Consider the following 21,179-nt stretch of genomic DNA (forward strand, 5'->3'; position numbering starts at 1 on the left):
CGGTCCTGGGGCCTCTGCGCAGGCGCATTGGGATGACGGATCCCGCGGAGCGCAGCTGTCGGGATGTCAGGTCGGTACGCGGCCGGGTCGCCCGCCGCGTGGTTACCGTGTAGGCAGTGCCCGGGGGAGGTTAGAGGGGAGTCGGGACCTCACAGAAGTCTCCCAGGGGAGCATCGCCCCCTGAGCAGCTGAGGAGGCCCGGAGAGGTTGAGTGACTTTCCAGAGCGACTCGCTCCGGGCATGGGGTCGCGGGGCTTCCCTCTTGGCCTGGTGAAGGCCCCCCTTCTATGGCTAGAGACTCCTTGCAAGGTAATGGGCTCTCTTGTAGGGCGAGGGCCCCTTTCTAGAATGAGAAGGGAAACGGGTGGACCGTTTGGGGGAAGGTGGTGGTTCACAGAAAACGGGGGTCTGGACCATAGAAAGCAAATGCCCGACTACCGCCAGGGCGGCCGCTCCGGGGACGCTGGGACTTTTTGCACTGCTGGGTTTTCGGAGAGATCAGAGTGGTCGTACCTGGATGTGGGTGTTGGGGAGAAAGGGACATCCTGGTGTTTGCCAGGAGAACCGGGGCGGGGCATGGCATCTCGGCGGGGGCGGTTGCCATGGAGAGACTGGGCGACGGCAGAGGTGCGGGAATCTCAGTTGGGATGGCGGACCCCTCCCAGGCTTGAGAGGAGGAGAGGAAGCCAACCCAGGAAATAGAGCAAAACTGGGGGGTTGGGAGGGGGGAGTAGAAGGGGAGGTGGGCAAAGAAAGACTGGATAAGTGACCCTGGGGGGAGGGAACACGATGACCCTGCTCAGAACCGTGTGGGGAGGGGTCGGTGGGGTTGGAGCTGAGAAAGGAAACAGCTGGTGGAGGGCCCTAGGGGGTGTGAGCTGGAGGGAAAGAGCAGGTCTATGCGGGCATGAGCTGCTGAGTGAGGGCTTCCTGGAGTTGCACAGAGGAGTGGGAGGGGCCTTCAGGAGAGGGTGCCTGGAGGTGGGACCCCTGTCTGAGTGAGAACTGCTCACAGGCAGGTCAAGGTAGAGCTTCTTGACTGGGGCTGTGGGTGTGCAGGTGAGGCCAACAGGGGGAGAGCCAGTGAGGGGGTAGGGAGGGAGTGAAAGCGGGGGTCCTAGTGGACACAGGCTTGCTCTCAGGACTTTGGGGTAGGGTGTTTGCTAGCACCAGTGTGGTCAGATAGGCCTTGGAGGGGTGGTGGCAAGAATGACATCATGGGAAGGTAAGAAGAGGGGAGGAAGGGGGGCCATGTGGCCATATGCTGAAGCTACAGAGGATCAGAGGGGACTGGTGAGGCCCCAAAAGAGGCAACAGATGGGTTGGCAGGGATGGGGTATCAGGAGGCAGCACAGGCCAGGCAGGGCCAGGGGCTGAGGGGCACCTGGGCCTCCTTGGGGCAGAATGAGGGGTTTTGAGGTCAGCCCAGGATAGGCTCAGAGGACCAGAAAGGCAGAGAGAGAGTGGAATGTAGGTGGGGACAGTACTTGGACATTCAGGCTGTGGACCCCGAGAAGGTCCCATGGGTCTCTGGAATGGGATATGGTGGAGCAGGGCCTCCTACTCTCCCTCTCCTGGAGCAGGATGCAGCCAGAAGGTGGCTAACCAGGCCCACTGCAGGACGTGTGTTCAGAGCCTTGCCATTCATAATGGTCAGTGATGTGGGAAACAAGGCAGAAGAACTATTAAATTTCCTTATTACCTACAGCCTATTAACAAGTCCTTAAAACAGAGTGATATTCTTCTAGGAGCTCAGCTGCCTCAATGCTAATGCCTTGCTAAAGGCAAAAGGCAATCTTAGCCCGACCCCCAGGATCCTGTAAGTCTACTTTAACATATAAAAATGTCTTTGGAGGGGTGCCTGGGTGGCTCAGTCAGTTAAGTGTCTTCAGCTCAGGCCATGATCTTGGGGTCCTGGGATCGAGCCCCACGTCTGGCTCCCTGCTCAGCAGGAAGTTGGCTTCTCCCTCTCCTTCTGCTGCTCCCCCTGCTTGTGCTCTCTCTCTGGCTCTCTCTCTCAAATAAATAAATAAAATCTTTTCTTCTTAAATGCTTTTGGAAATTTCCTTTATCTCTACCCCCAAGATACATGTTGGCAATCACCCCCCCCCAAGCATAAGGCCCACCGATACACATGAAGGGTCTCATGACTCAGGTTTTATTAAGCAGTAATAAATGACCTTTTCCCAACAGCTAGCCCCCTCAAGGTCCTAGAAACCCTGCTTCCAAAATTCCTTAGACACTTAGGCTATCCCTAACCCCCTCTCAACTTGACAGTATATAATGGGCCACTCCTCATGTCTCCATTGCAGCTCTTTCTGCCCATGGGTCCTGTCCCCGTGCTCTAATAAAATCACCTTTTTGCACCAAAGACATCTCAAGAATTCTTTCTTGGCCTTCGGCTTCAAACCCTATTTTTCCTACATCAGTCAGTGCCACAGTGTGCAGTGGAATGGTCAGCAATGCCAGCCCAAGAGTTCTGAGGGATGTCTCGCAGTTGGGACCAGGGAAGCCTTAAGAAGAGCTGCTGCAGGGGGCTTGCTTGCTTGGGCTCCTCCTGAAGGCCTACCTGGAGATGGCAGGCATGGACTTAAGGGAGGGCAGCCAGTGCCGGGGCTCTTGGAGCTGCAGACACCTGCCTCAAGCTCCATGCATCTGTCCTTACAGATATGGGTTTCCTGGCTGGTGTGTGTCCCCCTGCCCCCAACCCTTCAAAGTCCAGAGACCTCTGACTTGGCTCCATCTCACTAGCCTGAATGTCAGCCTTCATGAGAGGCTAGCAAGCCTGGCACACAGCAGAGACTCCATAAATCTGCGTCACCTGATGATGGGGGCTGCTCTAGGGATAGCCACACTGGGCCTGGGATTCTCAGGCCTTCAAAAGGAGACCATCTGCCTCTACCACCAGATGGGACCCTCCCCACAAGGTACCTTTGCTCCTGCTGGTGAGCCCACCACCCTTTTCCTACCATCAAAGATTACCTCTTCCCAGCAATTCAAACTTTATTCTTAGAAATTCTTTATTTCCAGGGCATCATTCAGTGCCTGGAATGGGTGGCTCATTCGGTTAAGCATTAGACTCTTGATTTCAGCTCACATCATGATCTCGGGGCATCAGTTCAAGCCCTGCGTCTGGCTATGCACTGGACGTGGAGTCTGCTTAAGATTCTCTCTCCCAGGGCATCTGGGTGGCATGTTCGGGTAAGTGTCCTACGGTTGGTTTCGGCTCAGGGCGTGATCTCAGGGTCATGAGATTGAGCCCCGTGCGGGGCTCTGCACTCGGAGTCTGAGTCTGCTTGAGATTCTCTCTCCTCCCTCTGCCCCTCCCCTCATGCTCACTCACTCGCACGCTCTCTCTCTCAAAAAAAAAACAAAAACAAAAAACTTTATTTCCTTTTAAAGTCGTTTTTTAAATGTTTCTTAAAAGGGGGGGGGGTCGGTGCCTGGCTGGCTCAGTCGATAGAGCATGCGACTCTCAATCTCAGAGTCATGAGTTCAAGCCCCATATTGGGCATGGAGCCTATTAAAAAAAAAATGTTTCCTGTTACATACACAGAAGAGTAATTTGGTATAAATATATGTGCCCATGACCCTCTTCTGTCTTGTTCCATCTCACTCCCCACCCCCAGCGTCAGTTGTCCTTAACAGAGCACTATTCTGTCATCTTTTATATGGGAACAATAATCCTATTTTTCATGAGCTTATAGTGAGTTAAATCAGTGAATATACACAAAAGACATTAAGTACTCCTACAAAAATCATCAGGGCTAAGGAAGTCAGAGTGGCTACACTCGGGCACCAACAGGAAAGGTCATCTGAGAGCGACCAGGAGAGAACCCCACGAGGTTTTGAGGTCCCCGGGCAAAATCAGCTTGTTGTCCTGGGTGCTGGTTTCATAGGGTACTGAGGGTGTGAAAATCCATCATGCAGCATGCTGAAGGTGTTTGTAATTCCTTTCTATGGATCTACTTCTTAAAATGATGTTTTTAAAAAAGTGTGCATGAAAACCAGTAAAAATTCCTGGAATGTCCAAAAGCTATGGGAGCAATGGTGTCCAAGCCTGTATCTCCAAGCAGAAAAGGGGAGCCCAGCTAATTCCTAGGGTTAAGTTGGAGTAAAGGGAAATTCTTATACATAAATATGCAAAGCAAAACAAAAAATGAAGGGAAATACACATGTTGAGACAAACCTAACAAAATTTAAGTGAAAAAAAGATGAATCACTTCTCATGTGTGCTTTTAGTAGCTGAGTCTATGTGCTGAAAAATTATATATGTATCTAAAGAGGTATAGCTTGTTTTATTGCACTTTGCAGATACTGTGTTTTTTTATAAATTAAAGGTTTGTGGCAACCTTGAGTTGAGCAAGTCTATTGGTGCCCTATTTCCAATAGCATTTGCTCATTTGCATCTGTCACATTTTGATAATTCTTTTTTTTTTAAGATTTTAAAAAATTTATTTGAGGGAGAGAGAGAGAGAGCACACATGCAAGAGCAGGGGGAGGGGCAGAGGGAGAGGGAGAAGCAGACTCCCAGCTGAGCAGGGAGCCCGAGGAAGGGCTGAACCCCAGGACTCTGGGATCATGACCCAAGCTGAAGATAGATGCTTAACGAGTGAGCCACCCAGGTGCCCCAATTCTTAAAATATTTTAAACTTTTTCATTATTATTATATTTGTTATGGTGATCTGTGATCAGTAATTGAACTCGCTGAAAGCTCAGATGATGATTTGCATTTTTTAGCAATAAAATATTTTTTAAATATTTATTTGTCAGAGACAGAGAGAGCTCAAGTAGGGGAAGTGGCAGGCAGAAGGAGAAGTAGGCTCCCCACTGAGCAAGGAGCCTGACTCAGGACTCAATCCCAGGATCCCAGGGATCATGACCTGAGCAGAAGGCAGACGCTCAACCAACTGAGCCACCCAGGTGTCCCAGCAATGAAATATTTTAAAATTAAAGTATGAATGTTGCTTTCTTAGATATAATGCTATTGCACACTTAATAGACTACTACATAAACATAACCTTTTTAAAAAAAGATTATTTTTTGCGAAAGAGAGAGAGAGTGCATGTGTGTGGGGGGGGGATAAAGGGAGAGAGAGTCTCAAGCCCACTCCATGCAGAGGGGGCTCAATGCCACAACCTTAGGCTCACGACCTGAGCCAAAGCCAAGAGTTGGATGCTTGACCAACTGTACTACCCAAGCTCCCGAAAGGATCTTTTTGTTTTGAGAAAGAGAGAGCACGTGAACAGGTGGGGTGCAGAGGGAGAGGGAGAGAATTTTTAAAATATTTTCTTTATATATTTTAGAGAGAGAACGCAAGGGCAGGATGAGGAGCAGAGAGAGAGGGAGACGGAGATAATCTCCAGCAGACAGTGTTGAGCGCAGAGCCCGACGTGGGGTTCAAACCCAGGACCCTGATATCATGACCTGAGCCCAAATCAAGAGTTGGAAGCTTAACCAACCAGGCCACCCAGGTGCCCCTCTAAACATAACTTTTATATGCACTGGGCAACCAAAAAAATTCATTTGATTTGTTTTATTGCCATATTCACTTTATTGCAGTGGTCTGGAACCAAACTTGCAATATGTCCAAGGTATGCCTGTATACTTATGTTAACATATATATAAGCATATCCATATATATAAATTTTCCTAAGTATCCTGAGAAATGTTTCATTCCCTTTAAATTCCAAGTCTACTACAGTGCCCCTTATGATCTTCTCTTTCTCCCAGAGTTATTTAGTAGGTTGCTATTTAGTTTCCAAGCATACTTGTTTAAACTATTTAACCACATCTAAATTTAATGTTCAATTTTCAGATGATGTAGTTTGTATGATGCCTCCTTTGCTGCCTCACTGATTCCCGCCCTTGTGTTAACGTTCCCTCCCTCTTCAAAAAGGGGTCGTCTCAGCTTTTGCACTTTTTTAAAATGAGAAAACATTTAAAGGTAAACATTTGAGATATCATTAGTAAATAGCTTTGTTATAGTTTTTAAAAATCACTATGTGTAAGCATTTACCCGTAAACATAGATTCATGCGTGTGACGGGTGACACCATAGAGTATTTTTAACTGTGAGCCTCACAAAAGCTTTAAAGACACGATCGTGGAGCAGCTTTTTCAAAATGTGGGGGTGGAGGGTGAAGGATACACGGGACCTCTCTATACTGCCTTTGCAACTTGCTGTGATTTTATAATTATTTAAAAATAAAAAGTTAAAAGTGAGAGGGTTAGCCTCAGAACCCGGTTGCCTGGAACGATGCTCGACTTCTTCCCCGGCCTTTCTCGAGGTCCGTGTGAACGCGTCTGCTCCCCCGGCGTGCTCTCAGATTTGGGACCCCTTCGCCGGGACCCTTGACTCCCGCAGCGGGCTAGTCCCTCGGACCCGGGGCTTCCCGCGGTATCCGCTCCAGAGCAGCGCCCCGCCCTCAGCGGCCCTCGCCATCACCTGCCTCTGGACCCAAGAGCCAGAGGGCGTCCACCGAGGCGCGCGGTCCTCCGAGCCTCCTAGAGCGGCGCTGCGGCCCGTTTCCGGGGGGCGGGCCGGAAGTGGACTGCCTGAGCCCGGCGCCGCTCCCCGCGCGGTCCCGGATGGTGGTCCGGTGTGAGGAGGCCCTGGCCGCGGGTCGAGGACCGGAGAAGGGTGAGTGCGGTTCTCCGATCCCGGCCTGGCTGAGGCTGTGGTCCGCACCGAGGCCGCGCTGAGCACTGCGGGGGGTGCTGACCCGCAGCCGGCGCCACCCCTCGTTTTTCCTTAGATTCTGGGCCTTAGGGAGGGTTCGGGTTCCCGTTGCCTCCCCGACTGGGGCGGGAGGCGTGCGGGCCGGGTCCCTAGCCTTGCGTCCCCAAGAGCCTGGGAGGCTGCGCGGAGCTGAGGCTGCAGGGGTGGGAGACCTGGGAGGACCAGTTCTGTCTGGGTTGCGTCCGCCTCGTCCTGACGCCTGCAGTTGCTGGAGCGCACCCGCTCGGGAGCAGCAGGTGCTGGCTGTCCGCCCCCGTGCGCGGCCTCTCCCTGGGGTTGCGTCTTTGATGGGACCGCAGGCATTCCGTCAGCAGCATGGAGTACTTAAGAGTGTCCAGAGGACCCTGCTCGTGCTGGGGATACCGCCGTGAACGGGCAGCGTCCCTGGCTTCAGGGAGCATATATTGTAATAGAATTGAGGCATTCATGTAATGGAGGCAACAAACAAGTAAGAGAGTAGTTTTTGATCATTGCAAGGGCCATGAAGAAAATGAGCCAAGAGGATAGGCTAGTGGGAGATAAGGTCTCTTCCAGAAGTTAACGCATGAACTGAAACCTGATGGCTGAGAGGCCTTGCTCATCCCTTGTAGGCGAAGGAAAGTGAATGAGAATGGCCTTGGTTAGTTTGAGTGACAGAGAGAACACCAGTCTGGCTGCAGTGTAGTAAGCAAGGGGGTAGGTGAGGGAGTGGGGCAGGGTGCCCCAGGCCCCTGAGGATCAGAGGTTTTATTCTAAATCGGAGGGAAAGAATGACTTCTGCTGGTCCTCCAGGCCCCAATTAAGTGTAATCCCCCCAGGAAGCCTTCCCTGATCCCCGGTCTAAGTTAACACTCCCCTCCCTTTGATATTTTCTCTCTCAGGACTCTGAGCAGGAACCTGGTCTGTTTTGTTATCGTTGTATCCCCTGCTCCACTTTTTTCAACTCTGCACTGTTTTTCTCTGATTAAAAACTTACTCCCTGGTTCCAAAGGTAGGACTAAACTTAGGGTTTTTCCCCCCTCTAACCAGAGGGCCCCTCCCTGAGGACATGCATTCCCCAAATATGAGCAAACAAAGACCAGCATTGTAACTCCCCCTCCTAACTGTGGAGAACGGTATGTGTTGAGTTGAGGGCCAGGTCTTCTCCTGAGCTGCTCATCCTCTTGAGATGCCCTGGTTGCGTCGTTGGGGTGAGGAGGACAGCAGATCTGTCAGCAGGGATAGCATCAATGGTCCAGGCAGGTCCCGCCCACAGACTGCCCTCAACAGACAGCCCAGTGGGGTACTGGTATGGCTCTGCTCTTCACATTTGCAGTTCATGCTGTCTGGGCACAGGTGACCCACCAAACCTCTCAGATCATTATGTGTGGCCTGTTATATTCTCGCATGTTTAAAGGGCTCTCCTGCCAACTGTCACCTCATGACATCACAACTACAGGATTTCTGTTAACTGATGCCTAAAAGAGACATCACTTTACAAAGTGGCAGCTACTTAGGAGGCTCAAGCCCCACAGAAAAGGGTACCCCAGAGATCGCCACCCAACCACAAGAGCTCAAGTATCCATTGAGGAAGGGACATGGAGACCAGGGCCTACTCTGTGAACAGAATTGTATTTATTGGTTTTTAAATAACTTTTCTCCATTCGCAATAAGCAATAAGTCTTGAAGAAATCAGAAAAATGGAAAGAAGGAAAATAAGAATCACCTAGAAAGAAACGAAGGTTAATGTGCTGGGGTATGTGCTGCCAGACTTGTTTTTCTGCTTACAGTCTTCTTGTTTCACGTAGTAATGGAGCAAGAACGCTTTCTGATGTTCCACAACGTGGTCTCACGGGTTGCAGAATCACCCACTGTCATGGAACCACTCATTCATTCCACAGACCCTTGCTGAGCACACACTGTGTGTCAGGCCCTCCCCCAGGCTCCAGGGGTACAGCATGAATAACCAGACTTCAGGCCTTATCTCATGGGGGAAGGCGGAGAAGAAGCAAGTAAGTTGACTGCATTATGTCAGATAACATAATGCTGTGAAGAAAAATATAACAGGAAAACATAAAACAGGGAGTGAGGGTAGGGAGGGAATTCTGGGGTGGGGGTGGGTTTTTATATAGGTTGGTCCGGGAAGATGTCCCTGGGAAAATCAGGAGTGAGGGGTGGACCGGTGTGGGTGAGCAGGTCTCAGGGTGCAGCTTCTTGGGATGTGAGGGGGTCATCTGGGCTGACCAGGTGTGTTTGCCCCATGTCTCACCCTTTCCTGTCTCTTCTGTATCTGGGTGGTCCTGGGGGCAGGGACAGAGGTGGATGGGACTTAGGCCTGGGCTCCTCCCACTCAACACTCCCTGTCCCCAGCACCTGCTCTTCCCCCAACGGGGACCCTGGAATGGCGGTGCCACTTGCGACGCCCACACTCCAGGTGAGTGCCACCTTGGGGCCTTTTGGCTGCCTTCATCCCTTAGCTTTTCAGCCCTCAGCACCTTCCCAGGGGGACCCCAGGCCCGTTCATGTAGCTCCCATTCCTGCAGGTGAGTCACAGGACGGATTCTGTAAGCCAGGGGTCTTCCCCCTCCCTGAGAAACTTCACAGTGCTCTGTCAACTTCTTCCTGAGGCTTTGGGCAGAAATGGACTGCCCAGGATCTCCTGCAGCTCTTGAGCTTCCAGGGTCAGCCAGCAAGGTCAGGGTCCCTGTCCTTCCCCAGTACCTGCCTCCATCCTGGTGTGAATGATCAGCCTTTCTTTGTGAGCACAGCCTTTGGCCTCTCTCCTCAGATCAGAGAACCAAAGGACAGGACAGGAGCACTCCCCACCAGTGTAGAGGCCAGACCACCAACAACGCAAGTGTGCCCCCTGCCCAGGTCCCTGTTAGCCTGCGGAGAGGTATGAGGCCAAGGTTGAGACCCCCACCCCTCGCACAGCTTTATGGCAATAGGACTGCTCCACTTGGCTTGGGGAGTGTCCCTTCTGTGCCAGGCCTTGGGGATACAGCAGTGACCACATAGAGGCTTTGACTCCCAGAGCGGAACAGGTGCCCGAATATCCCTGACATAGTCTCTGCATCTCCTGCCCAGGTAGCCCCAGACAGCCGGGTTTGTGGTTGCAGGAGGCCGTTGTGTTTGAGGACGTGGCCGTGTACTTCACAAGGATAGAGTGGAGTTGCCTGGCCCCTGACCAGCGGGCGCTGTACAGGGATGTGATGCTGGAGAACTACGGGCATGTGGCCTCCCTGGGTGAGGTTTCCCCAACCATCCCGGGGCTGGGCTCAGGGGCAGCCCTGCCTCTTCCACTGGCCTCTTGGGGGAGTTAGTTCCTTTCCAAATTCAAAGTCCAACACGTTGGGAGGGGAAGCTGGAGGGCCACCCCCATCTCTGCATGGCTACCCAGCTGCCCCACTCCTGGGAAAGTAGGTGTTCCCAACCCATTCCAAGCGCCGTGTGTCCCCTAAGGCCTCCAGCCTCGCAGCCGGGCATCCATCCGTCCTTCTGCTCCCTGACACGTGCTTCTCTCCTCCCTGCATGTAGGCTTTCTTGTTGCTAAACCAGCACTGATATCCCTCTTGGAGCAAGGGGAGGAGCCAGGGGCTTTGATTCTGCAGGTGACTGAGGAGCGAGGGTTCGCAGCCAGCCTGTGCCCAGGTAAGTGCAAGGCACAGCAAGGCCTGGCCTTCACACAACTTTTTGTAGCCCTCTGGGTACTTGGGCAGTGGGAAGGCTGTACATTTAGCTCCTCTCAGCAGGGCCAAATTTCCTACTGAATGCCTTGCTTGTCATCCAGGGTCACCCAGAACTAACTTGTGCAAGGAACCCAAGTGCGTGAATGTCCTTTCTGGCTCTCTGAGGTGTCGCGCCAGATCTGTGGGGGCAGTGGGAGTGTGAGGAGGACCCAGCAGGGAAGACCCTTGAGCTACTTTGGTTCTCCCCACTCCCCATGGCTCACATGCCAGGGCCTGAGCTTGGGACTGCAGAGGCTGCAGAACGGGAGGAGAGGCAGCCTGCAGTCCATGGGGCCTGCTTGGGCAGGAGCCTGCCGTGTCTGCTGAGTGAATGAACTGTGGGTGAGTGCTCAGAGGAAGAGGGGAGCAAAGGGTAGCAGCACCCCACACCCTGCAGGCCTCACTTCTGTGTCAAGCCTGCTTCCCCCGCAGTCCTTCGGACCAAGCCTTCTCCTGGTGCCACTCCCCTTTCGTGAGCTCTCCTAAGCCAACTTCCCGCAGTGCTTAAGCCCTTATTAACCTTCCTTTGGGTTCTGTTTCTTACACAAACCCTGATTTTACAGATTCTTAGAAGTTCCCAAACCTCCCTACTTCTTTGACGTGAAGATTCTGTCTTCAAATCACGGGGTTTCTTTTATGAATGTAGAGGCTAGGTCACTTTTCCATTTTCTGTTCATTCTTCCAGATTCTAGGATGGAGGCTGGGATCAAGGAATCTTCTCTGAAGAGAGTGCCCTCTAAGCAGTTAGGACTATTGGGCACAGTTTGGGGCCGCCTTCCTGGGGGGAGACCCAAGTTACCTGAACGGAGTGGCAGTCCTGAGGATGGGTCAGATAAACGACCCCTCAACCCCCAGGCACGCGGTCCTGGTGGGGACCTTAGCACGTCCCCCGAGGCCCTGGAGGAGAAACAACGAGGCTCGGGCCCTGTGGATGCTGTTGGGTGTCGGGTGTACAGGTGTGCCTGCGGCAAGGCCTTCAAGTACAACTCGCTGCTGCTCAGACACCAGGTCATCCACACGGGGGCCAAGCCCTACCAGTGCACCGAGTGCGGCAAGGCCTTCAAGCAGAGCTCCATCCTCCTGAGACACCAGCTGATCCACACGGAGGAGAAGCCCTACCAGTGCAGCGAGTGTGGGAAGGCCTTCAGGCAGAGCACTCAGCTGACAGCACACCACAGAGTCCACACGCGGGAGAAGCCCTACGAGTGTGGCGAGTGCGGGAAGGCCTTTGGCCGCAGCTCCCGGCTCCGGCAGCACCAGAAGTTCCACACGGGGGAGAAGCCCTACGAGTGTGGCGAGTGCGGGAAGGCCTTCTGCCGCAGGTTCACCCTCAACGAGCACTGCCGCATCCACAGCGGGGAGAGGCCTTACACGTGCCTGCAGTGTGGGCAGCGCTTCATCCGTGGGTCCTCGCTCCTCAAGCACCACAGACTGCACGCCCGGGAGAGCCCCCGAGAAGACGGCGGCTGTCAGAACCCCCTGCTCGGTGCAGCACACAAGACTGCCTCGGGGGACAAGCTCTACCAGTGCTCCGTGTGCCAGAAGCCCTTCAAACACAACTGCCTGCTCCTCCTGCACCAGAGGCTGCACACAGGTGAGAAGCCGTTCGAGTGCAGGGAATGTGGCAAAGCCTTCAGCCGGAAGTCCAACCTCACGCTGCACCAGAAGACCCACACCAAGGAGAAGCCCTTTGCCTGCACGGAGTGTGGCAAGGCTTTCCGCAGGAGCTACACGCTGAACGAGCACTACCGGCTCCACAGCGGGGAGAGGCCGTACAGGTGCCGGGCCTGCGGGAGGGCCTGCAGCCGGCTGTCCGCCCTCATCCAGCACCAGAAAGTCCACGGCCCAGAATGTTCCCGTGAGGGCGGGGAGGAGAGACGGGTTCCCCACTGGGCTCCCTGTTGAGTTGATAAATATCAGAGAACCCCAGGGCGCCTGGGTGGTCCGTCGGTTGAGCGTGGGACTTTTGATTTCGGCTCAGGTCATGATCTCAGGGTTGTGAGATCAAGCTCTGCATTGGGCTCCACGCTGGGCGTGGTGTCTGTTGGAGATCTCTCTCTCCCCCCCTCTCTGAACAATAAAAAAGGCATAGAACCTATCTGGGAGAGGCGCCAAGGCAGGAAGCTGTCAGTGCTCCCCGTTTGGCTGTGCAGCAGGGCATTTGTCTTGGAGAAGGGACAGGGCCGGGGCTGTGGTCAAGCAGCCTGCAGGCTGAAGGAAGGACAGTGAGGAAGGCTGAGCCAGAGGCGGGACTCCCCCCGACTGTTGAGCCTGGATGCCCACAGGAGAGCAGCATTTCTAAACCATCCACGTCTGTGCCTGGATGTACACACGGGCTTCAGTAAGTCACATGGGGATTGTGGGTGGGTTTTGTTTTCTTTTTCCACTCATCTGTTTTCCAAATACTGACTTGTGATCAGGGAAAAAAAAAAAGATATGTTGACTTTTTTTGGTTGTTCGTTTGTTATTAGGACTGACGAAGATCAGACCCTGTTTGCAGGGGCCCCAGCCACCTAGTGGGAAGGAGAGAGGCCAGGACTAGAATCCACACAGCACCTGGGGTGGGGATGTTTGGAATTAATTCTCAGGCGGACCGAGGGTTTGTCAACAAACCAGGGCAAGGCTGGAGGGTAGTGGTGGCTGAAGCCAGGACTCAGGAGCAGGGTCTGCAGGCTCCCCGGGCAGGGTCTCAGGAGCCCCAGCCAGGCTGAATGTGATCGGCCTTCACCAGGCCTGTGAGCAGAGGGCGCTGGCTGAGGGGGAGCCTCCTGGGGGCTCTTAGTGACCCCTCTTCTTCACCAGCCCCCCACCCCAGGAGCCCTGAGAGCGCTGGCAGACATCTGTGGCGTCTTACAAAAGGTGTGACGGAAAGGAAGCCACCAGTCCCAAGCAGAACTGAAGACCTGACCAGTGAATGTGTATTTTTTAATCAACATTTTTTCCCTAAGTATAAATTTTTTGTAGGGTATTTGGGAAATGCAAAAACTTATAAAAAAAAGAATTGTAGAGGGGCACCTGGGTAGCTCAGTTGGTTAAGCGTCTACCTTTGGCTCAGGTCATGATCCCAGGTTCCAGGGATCAAGCCCCATGTCAGGCTCCCTGCTTATCGGGGAGCCTGCTTCTCCCTCTGCCTGCTGCTCCCCCTGCTTGTGCTCTCTCTCCCTCTCTCCCTTTCTTTCTCTGACAAAGAAGTGAATAAAATCTTAAAAAGAGAAATGTAGGGATGCCTGGGTGGCTCAGTCAGTTAAAGCATCTGACTCTTGATTTCCGTGCAGATCATAATCTTGGGGTTGAGGATTGAGCCCTGATCTGGCTCCCCACTCAGCGTGGATTCGGCTTGTCCGTCTCCTTCTGCTCTCCCCACTCATGCACTGTCTCTTTCTAAAATAAATAAAATCTTTAAAAAAATAGAAATGTACAAAAACCGCCCTTTGTCACTCTTTAGAGATCACCATGGTGATGTTTGATGTGTTTTGTCAGCCTCTTTTTTTTTTTTTATTTTTTATTTATTTAAGGATTTTAAAAAGCAGGGAGGGGGCAGAGGCCTAGGGAGAGACCTCAAGCAGACTCCTCAGCTGAGCAGGGAGCGACCTGGGGCCTGATCCCAGGACTCCAAGGTCGTGACCTGAGCCACCCAGCCGCTCCTCTTGGCATCTTTCCAGCGCACACATGTGAATATTTGCTGGACAGATTGGCCCGTGCTGTGCTTAGAACACTGCCCGCTGGGGCGCCTGGGTGGCACAACGGTTAAGCGTCTGCCTTCGGCTCAGGGCGTGATCCTGGCGTTCTGGGATCGAGCCCCACATCAGGCTCCTCCGCTATGAGCCTGCTTCTTCCTCTCCCACTCTCCCTGCTTGTGTTCCCTCTCTCGCTGGCTGTCTCTATCTCTGTCGAATAAATAAATAAAATCTTTAAAAAAAAAAAAAAAAGAACACTGCCCGCTGACTGGATGCCGGCTGTGCACCGGCCATGCCATGTGGTTTATTTAGCAAACCCCTATTGTCGCACATCTGTCTGTCCCCACATTTTCACTGTTACTGTTGACTCCACGGCAGACATGCACGTATTTGCTTTTGTCCATGTGAGTTCCTTGGGGCTGAGGTGGTTGTTCCTGTTGGGGCTACTGGGAGTGGGGGGACTGTGTTTAATCATTTGATTAATCATGAAAAATACCACTCTTGTTTTCATTTACATTTCTTGGCCTTTTAATGAGTAAATTCTCTGTAAGCTCTTGTACCTGTTTTTATTGGGTTTGTAAGCCTCTGTGTTGAGCTCCAATCCCTTTCCCTTAATACCGGTTTCTTCCACTGTGATACAAACCACAGGGTTTTTGGTGGTAGGTGAGCGTGGGAGAGAAGAGAGGGAAACTGCTTCTTAGAATTGAGGAAGTGAATTACAAATATTTTTTTCCAGTTCTTTATTTGCTTTTAGTTACAAAGTTTTTAATATGAAAAATACATGTCCCCTATGGCCAAAACTATCTGTCCTCTTACGATTAGAAAGGCCTTTTCCACCCCAAGATTTTATAAAACATTTTTTTAGGGGCACCTGTGTGACTCAGTGGGTTGAACGTCCGGCTCTTGATTTCAGCTCAGGTCATGATCTCAGGGTGGTGAGATCGAGCCCCACATCTGGCTCTGTGCTCAGCGGGGAGTCTGCTTGGGATGCTTTCTCTCCCTCCGTCCTTCCCCCTGCTCACGTGCTGTTCTCTCTCTGAATAAATAATAAATAAATAAAACCTTTAAAACATTTACTGTGGTTAAATTACTGAAATAATACATATTTATAGTAAAACAACAAAATCTCAATACGAAAATAGGAAATAAATCCCCGTCTCTTCCCTTATCCCACATTCCCATCCTACTCCCAGACATACACCTGTTAAGTTCGGGTAGTTTATTCCAGATCTTTTTCTCTGCATTTCAAATGTCCAGTGTGTGTCCGTGTTTTCACAAACAGGATTACCCTACTAGTGTGTGCAGTGGTTTCGATGCATCAGCTTGCTGGGCTGAGCTCCCAGAATCCATTTTCAGGTAGATTCATGACAGGCGGGCTCTGTAGCTCACACTCCTCCCTCATACTTAGATGCGAACCCAAATGTTGCTGTGAAATGATTTTGCGGGTGTGATTAAAGCACCTAATCAAGTGACTTCTAGTTAATCAAACAGAGTATCCTGGTGGGCTTGACGTAATCAGTTATAAGGACTTTAAAGCTTAGGCTTCCCTGAGGCTCCAGCTTGTGGAAAAGCATCAGCTGGTGATCTTGTCCTCCTGAGTCATTGCTCTGAGGACTTGGGGCTTGCTTAGCAGCCCCCGCAATTTCTGGCTACTTCTACTGGTTCTGCTTCTTAGATGGACCCTGGCTGATCCACTGTGTCCTGCAGCGTGGCTTTTCCACCAGTACGTGACAGCATTGTCTCTGGCAGGCAAGAGCAGAGCTGCTTCATTCCCTGTGCTGTGGATGGGCTGCCGGTGACCTGTCGTCGCCCGTGAGTAGATATTGCACTGCTGCCCGTCCTGCACATACGTGACACTGCAGTAAGAGCCCTTCCATAAATCCTGGCTGTTGGCATTTCCCGTGAGCGCTGGATCCCCAAAGGCTGAGACGCTGGTCAGCACACAACTGGAAGTTTGGCATGGCTTATGTCCAGTTGACTCCAGGCTCTGGCCAAGGCCCCATTAGCAAAACCAACTGGAAGCTAGCAATTGTGAAAGTCCACTGATGGCCCACAGGGGTGACCTGGGCAGAGATGGGGTGCAGAGGTTGGAGAGGGGTGAGCCTGGAGAAGCAAACGTGAGCAGGAGGCATTCCCGTGTCTAACCAGTGGATTCTTCCTCATGCTACTTTTTTCCCTTGCATTCGCTGTGAACCCGGTACGCCGTATGCACTGCAGGTGCAGAGTGCCCCTCTCAGACCACGCGTCTGACAACCAGTACTTGGCCCGTCACTGTCCTCAGGCAAAGACGCCAGACAAAAGAGAACAGAGAAGTCCAGTTTTGCAGGGAGCCGCATGAAAGATCCCTTAGACTATTTGAAGTTCTCCCCATGTCCCCCAAGTTCCTGCACTCCCCAGGGAGTCTGAGTGGGACCCTCACCTGGGGCAGAGCCCCCACGTTCCCTCCAGACTTGTGTCCTCCCCCTGGGGCTGGACCCCTCTGAGGCTGCCTGGTGCTGTTCGCAATACTGGATCCCGGTCAGGAGCTGTAGCTCACATGCTCAGAGAAAGGTGCCCAGGCATAGCAGTGAGGAGCGGCTGGTGCTGCCCGGAGCACAGCAGAGGTCATGCCCTGCCCAAGTGCCCGCATCCCTGTGGCAATTTACAAGGTCCAAGGTAAAGAGGGTCTGTGTCCTCACATGGTTTTCCTCTGTGTGGGCATGGACTGGATGCTTCAGGGACAGCCCCGTGCCCTCTGTGGTGGCCCTGCCCCACGGCTCCTGTGCTGTGCCGGAGAGCCCTTCCTCCCCTTTCCTCTGCCTGTCCTCCCTCCATATCCTCCCTCCCAAGCCCCTCAGGGACCAGGTTCCCCATGGATCCTCGCTGGGGCCCAGGCATGGGCTGTGGGGTGCCCAACACAGGGAAGCTGTGGGCCTCAGAGGGGTCCCACCAGTCACATTCCCACCCTGCAGTTGGATTCTGAACACCATTGCTCCATTACAATTGTTCTAACCAAATTACCAGCCCACCTCCTTATTGCTAACAGCCGTGGACTCTGGTCATTCTTTTTTTTTTTTTTTTTTTAAGATTTTATTTATTTGACAGAGATAGAGACAGCCAGCGAGAGACGGAACACAAGCAGGGGGAGTGGGAGAGGAAGAAGCAGGCTCATAGGGGAGGAGCCTGATGTGGGGCTCGATCCGTAATGCCGGGATCACGCCCTGAGCCGAAGGCAGACGCTTAACGACTGCGCCACCCAGGCTCCCCGACTCTGATCATTCTTGCCCCTCAGCCATTTGACCGTAGCCTCCTTTAAATAGTCCCTTCCCTGTGTTTTCACACTGCACTCCCGGTTTTCTGCCTACCTCTGTCTCCTCCTCTGCCCAGTCCTTAAATACTAGTATTCCTTTCTGTCCTTGGGCCATCTGTCTTTTCATTTGGCACTCTTACTGGGCAACTTCATACACTGCCGTGGCTTAAATTATCTTCTGTAGATATTGATGGTATTTAAATCTGCACCTCTGGCCCACATCTTCTGAATTTCTTATCTCTGTCCAACTGCCCACAGGACACCTCTGGATGCCTCAGAATGAGTTTAAAATCAAACTCCTCTCCTCCCAACACTCTTCTTCCCCATTGTATGGCAGTTACCTAGGGCACACATTAAGGCCTCAAAAACATTTGTTACATAAGCGGGGGAAGGAATAGAAGACACTGTGAATTTCTCTGACAGGGATGGAGACCCTGGACTGGAGTAGAGACCCCAGCTGCAATCCCACTGTAGAAGGACCTCTTCTGACAATGAGTGATACTGAAAGATCAAGGGATGACACAGACGTGGTTGTGATGTCTACCTTGTAGAAATAAAAGGATCTCACTGAAGATAAGTCTTAAGCCTCAACCCAAATCCCTCACCTAAAACTGGTTTCAGACCTCTTTGAACCTGAAACTCAAACTCAAGCATTCTGCTATCTTCCACTATTTGGGGTGAGCACTGAAACCTAGCCTGTGGGAGTGGGCAGAGGGGTTTGGACTCTTGAAAAATGGAATCTCAGGAGACTATACGCCATGTGCGAGAGCATTAGGTATCATCAGAAATCCCACCAGCAGAGAGGGATCCAACCTGAATTACACCGGCCACCTCTCCTTTCTTTCTGCTGCTAGCTCCCACAACTGCTCCCCTGCCTGGCCTCTCCCAGACGTTCCTACTCCCTCAGTCACTGTACCCCCACAGCTTCATTCATCCCACACTGAAGTCCTCGTACATGCCATGCACCGGCTGTATGATGTGGAAGAAAGGAGCATGGTCCCTGACTTCATGGGACACACAGACCATGTCCTCAACCGCTTATGAATGGATAAAGTGTGGTAATTCATACAGTGGAATATTGTTCAGCATTACAAGGAGTGAGTGTGGTAACAGATGGTAGCTACACTAATGAGCAGCCCATAATGTACAGAGTTGTGGGGTCACTGTATTGTACACCTGACACTAGTGTAACATGGTGTGTCAACCAGACTTTGACAACAAGGAAAAAGGAATGAAGTACTGATTCATGATATGACATAGATGAACCTTGAAGACATTATGCCATGTGAGAGAAGCCAGGCACTTGGGGCACCTGGGGGTGCAGCAGGCCAGGGTCATGATCTCAGGATCGTGAGTTCAAGCCCCAGGTTGGGCTCCGAGCTTAGCACAGAGTCTGCTTGTCCCTCTCCCTCTGCTCCTCCCCCTGCTCTCTCTTTCTCTCAAATAAATAAAATATGTTTTTAAAAAAGGAGCCAGGCACAAAGGATGTATAAAATCATATATTATAGGTTTCATTTATATGAACGTCCAGAATAGGTAAATATATACAGATAGGAAATAGATTGGTGTTTCCCTAGGGATGGAACAGATAGTTAGATTGGGGAGTGATGGCGAGGGGGCATGGGGTTTCTTTTGGGGGTAATAAAAATATTTTAAAATTGGTCACAGTGATGCATGCACTGCTCCATGAATATATATTAAAAGCCATTGAATTGTGCACATTAACTGGGTGAATTGTATGACATGTGAATTATATCTCAGGAAAGCTGCTTACAAATTTAAAAAAGCCGGGGCACCTGGGTGGCTCAGTTGGTTAAGCGCCTGACTCTTGATTTCAGCTCAGGTCATGACCACAGGGTCTTGAGATCAAGTCCTGCATGGTCCGTTGGGTGTGGAGCCTGCTTAGGATTCCCTCTGTCTCTGTCCCCTCCCCACCCCCAACTTGCTCTCTAAAAAAAAAAAAAAAAAAAAAAAAAAAAATGAACCAGCCATTCAAACCTGAGAATCTCCAAGAAGGTAGAGTAACTGCATTGATCAAAAAAGCTAGAGGCAAACAGGACCAGAGCTGCCCAAGGCTGGGAGAGGAGAAGTGTGGTTTCCCCAGTCACTGAGGGCCAGGGAGGGCCTTACGACCTCCACCTTGACCTCCAGTACAGGGCAGCCCATGAAACTGACAGGGGTGAAAGAATTTGTCACCCTTCAGGAATAGAGTTGAAGCATGTGTTATGCAGGATAAGTGAGGCAGAACAGAGTGAGCTTTGAGCAGCTCTTCAGTCCGTGAATTAGGGCCCTAGAACTGCTGTCAAGAGAGGGAGCAGTTGTGACAGAGACGTGGAAAGATGCTTCTTGTTCTCTCAGTGTTTGTCATCCCAGCTAATAAAGATCATGAAACTGCTATACGGAAGCTTGTTAATGCTGAGTGACCAGTAAGTAGCTACTCCTTATGCCATTCTACTTAAAAAAATGTTTGTTTGTTTGTTTTTATAATCTCTACACCCAAGTGGGGCTCAACTCACAGCTCCAAGATCAAGAGTCACATGTTCTTCTGACTGAGCCAGCCAGGCGCCCCCATTCTACTTTCTGTTTGAACTTTTCTATTAAAAAATGTGTTTAAAAATGTGGACTGATACTAAGGAAAATGAGATCTTTGGGGTATGTCACCTTCTGGGAATGATGTGGAAGCTGGCCCCTGTACCTGCCAACAGCACTTCCCAAAGCTGATAGAGGATGGGTCTCTGGCAGAGTCGAGTCACTGTGGTAACCTGGGGCCCCAGAGAAGGAACAGTTCAAGGCCTGGAGCCCCTGCAATTCACAGAACAGAAAAACCAAGGAAGGGCAGGTGCCAGCCTGGCCCAGGATCTCTAGGACTTCATGGGAATGTGCAAGCCCTCAGCTCAACACAACACCCAGGACACAGGCTCCTGGAAGATGTGTGCTGCACCCTCAATCCCAAAGCTAGCGACCAGTGTCTGACTCCCAGCCTTGCCCAGTGCAGACCACGCCGGAGGTCACTGGGGCCCAAGTCTCCTAGAGCACAGGCAGAGACCGATCTGTGCTCCCTTCCCTGGAAAAGCTGTGCTGGCACGGCCGTCACAAAAACGGCTCCACCCTGCGGAGCTCAACTTTGGTGGCAGAGCCAAGCACTGGGCTCCAGACCCCTACTCTGCCTCTGAGGCTGACGCAGGGCTGCTGGGTAACACGCCAGCAGGAACACGGAGAGCATGGCCTGAGGCGCTGAGCTCCGGGCTCAGGGGCACCAGCCGTAGGTGGGCTCTGGCCCTCACCTTCGGGATGGCCCTGGGAAGGGTGGATGTGGGACAGCCACCAAGCTTAGGGAAGTCACAGGCGCCAGAGCAGTGACAGCCCGTGAAGGTGGCCCTCCACACCCCTGTCCTGAATCACGATGTCTATAATCTGCTTTAAAATATTCCAGCAAAAATGTGAGGGGATAGTTGACAAAGGGTAGCAACATGGTAGCTGCTGTTGGAGTTAGGGTGTGAGCTCGGAGTTTTGCTGCACTCTGCACTTTTATATAAATGACAATAGAGCATTTAAAAATTTTTTAAATGAACACCTCCTCCACCCCCATAATAAGCCCCAAGCAGGAAGGAAAACATCTTTCTCTGCAGTTATGCATGTAGTGCATAACGTGTGGAAAGAAACACGGAACGATTCTACTCACTTGTTCACTTGGTTTACCTTGAGGGTGAGGTTGAAGAAGGAGAGATTATGGATTCTGTTCTTAGTTATAAAGTATTCTTTGTCTTTTTTAAAATAGGCAGGCAG

At 51.7% G+C, this 21,179-nt stretch overlaps 1 protein-coding gene across 20 annotated transcripts; it reads left to right on the forward strand.

Annotated features, from left to right (window-relative positions):
• Window positions 1–20: 20 nt before the first annotated feature.
• Window positions 21–20,637, forward strand: LOC123779391 (uncharacterized). Of its 20 annotated transcripts, none has more exons than XM_087864444.1 (7): window positions 1,111–6,642; window positions 8,508–9,133; window positions 9,243–9,393; window positions 9,488–9,595; window positions 9,819–9,945; window positions 10,237–10,350; window positions 11,113–15,178. In XM_087864444.1, the coding sequence occupies exons 3-7, from the start codon at window positions 9,340–9,342 to the stop codon at window positions 12,330–12,332; spliced, it is 1,623 nt and encodes a 540-aa protein (XP_087720570.1). In that variant the 5' UTR covers window positions 1,111–6,642; window positions 8,508–9,133; window positions 9,243–9,339; the 3' UTR covers window positions 12,333–15,178. The 20 variants fall into 20 exon arrangements, 17 of the variants coding, with proteins under 17 accessions (XP_087720566.1, XP_087720570.1, XP_045633413.2 ...); XM_045777457.2 differs by lacking the exon at window positions 9,243–9,393 and having other exon boundaries at window positions 8,508–8,711; window positions 9,070–9,133; window positions 9,787–9,945; XM_087864448.1 differs by lacking the exon at window positions 9,243–9,393 and having other exon boundaries at window positions 8,508–8,711; window positions 9,070–9,133.
• Window positions 20,638–21,179: the final 542 nt, after the last annotated feature.

Source organism: Ursus americanus, chromosome 9, assembly GCF_024610735.1.
Source record: "Ursus americanus isolate L20-20 chromosome 9, mUrsAme1.1.p, whole genome shotgun sequence".
Taxonomy (NCBI): domain Eukaryota; kingdom Metazoa; phylum Chordata; class Mammalia; order Carnivora; family Ursidae; genus Ursus; species Ursus americanus.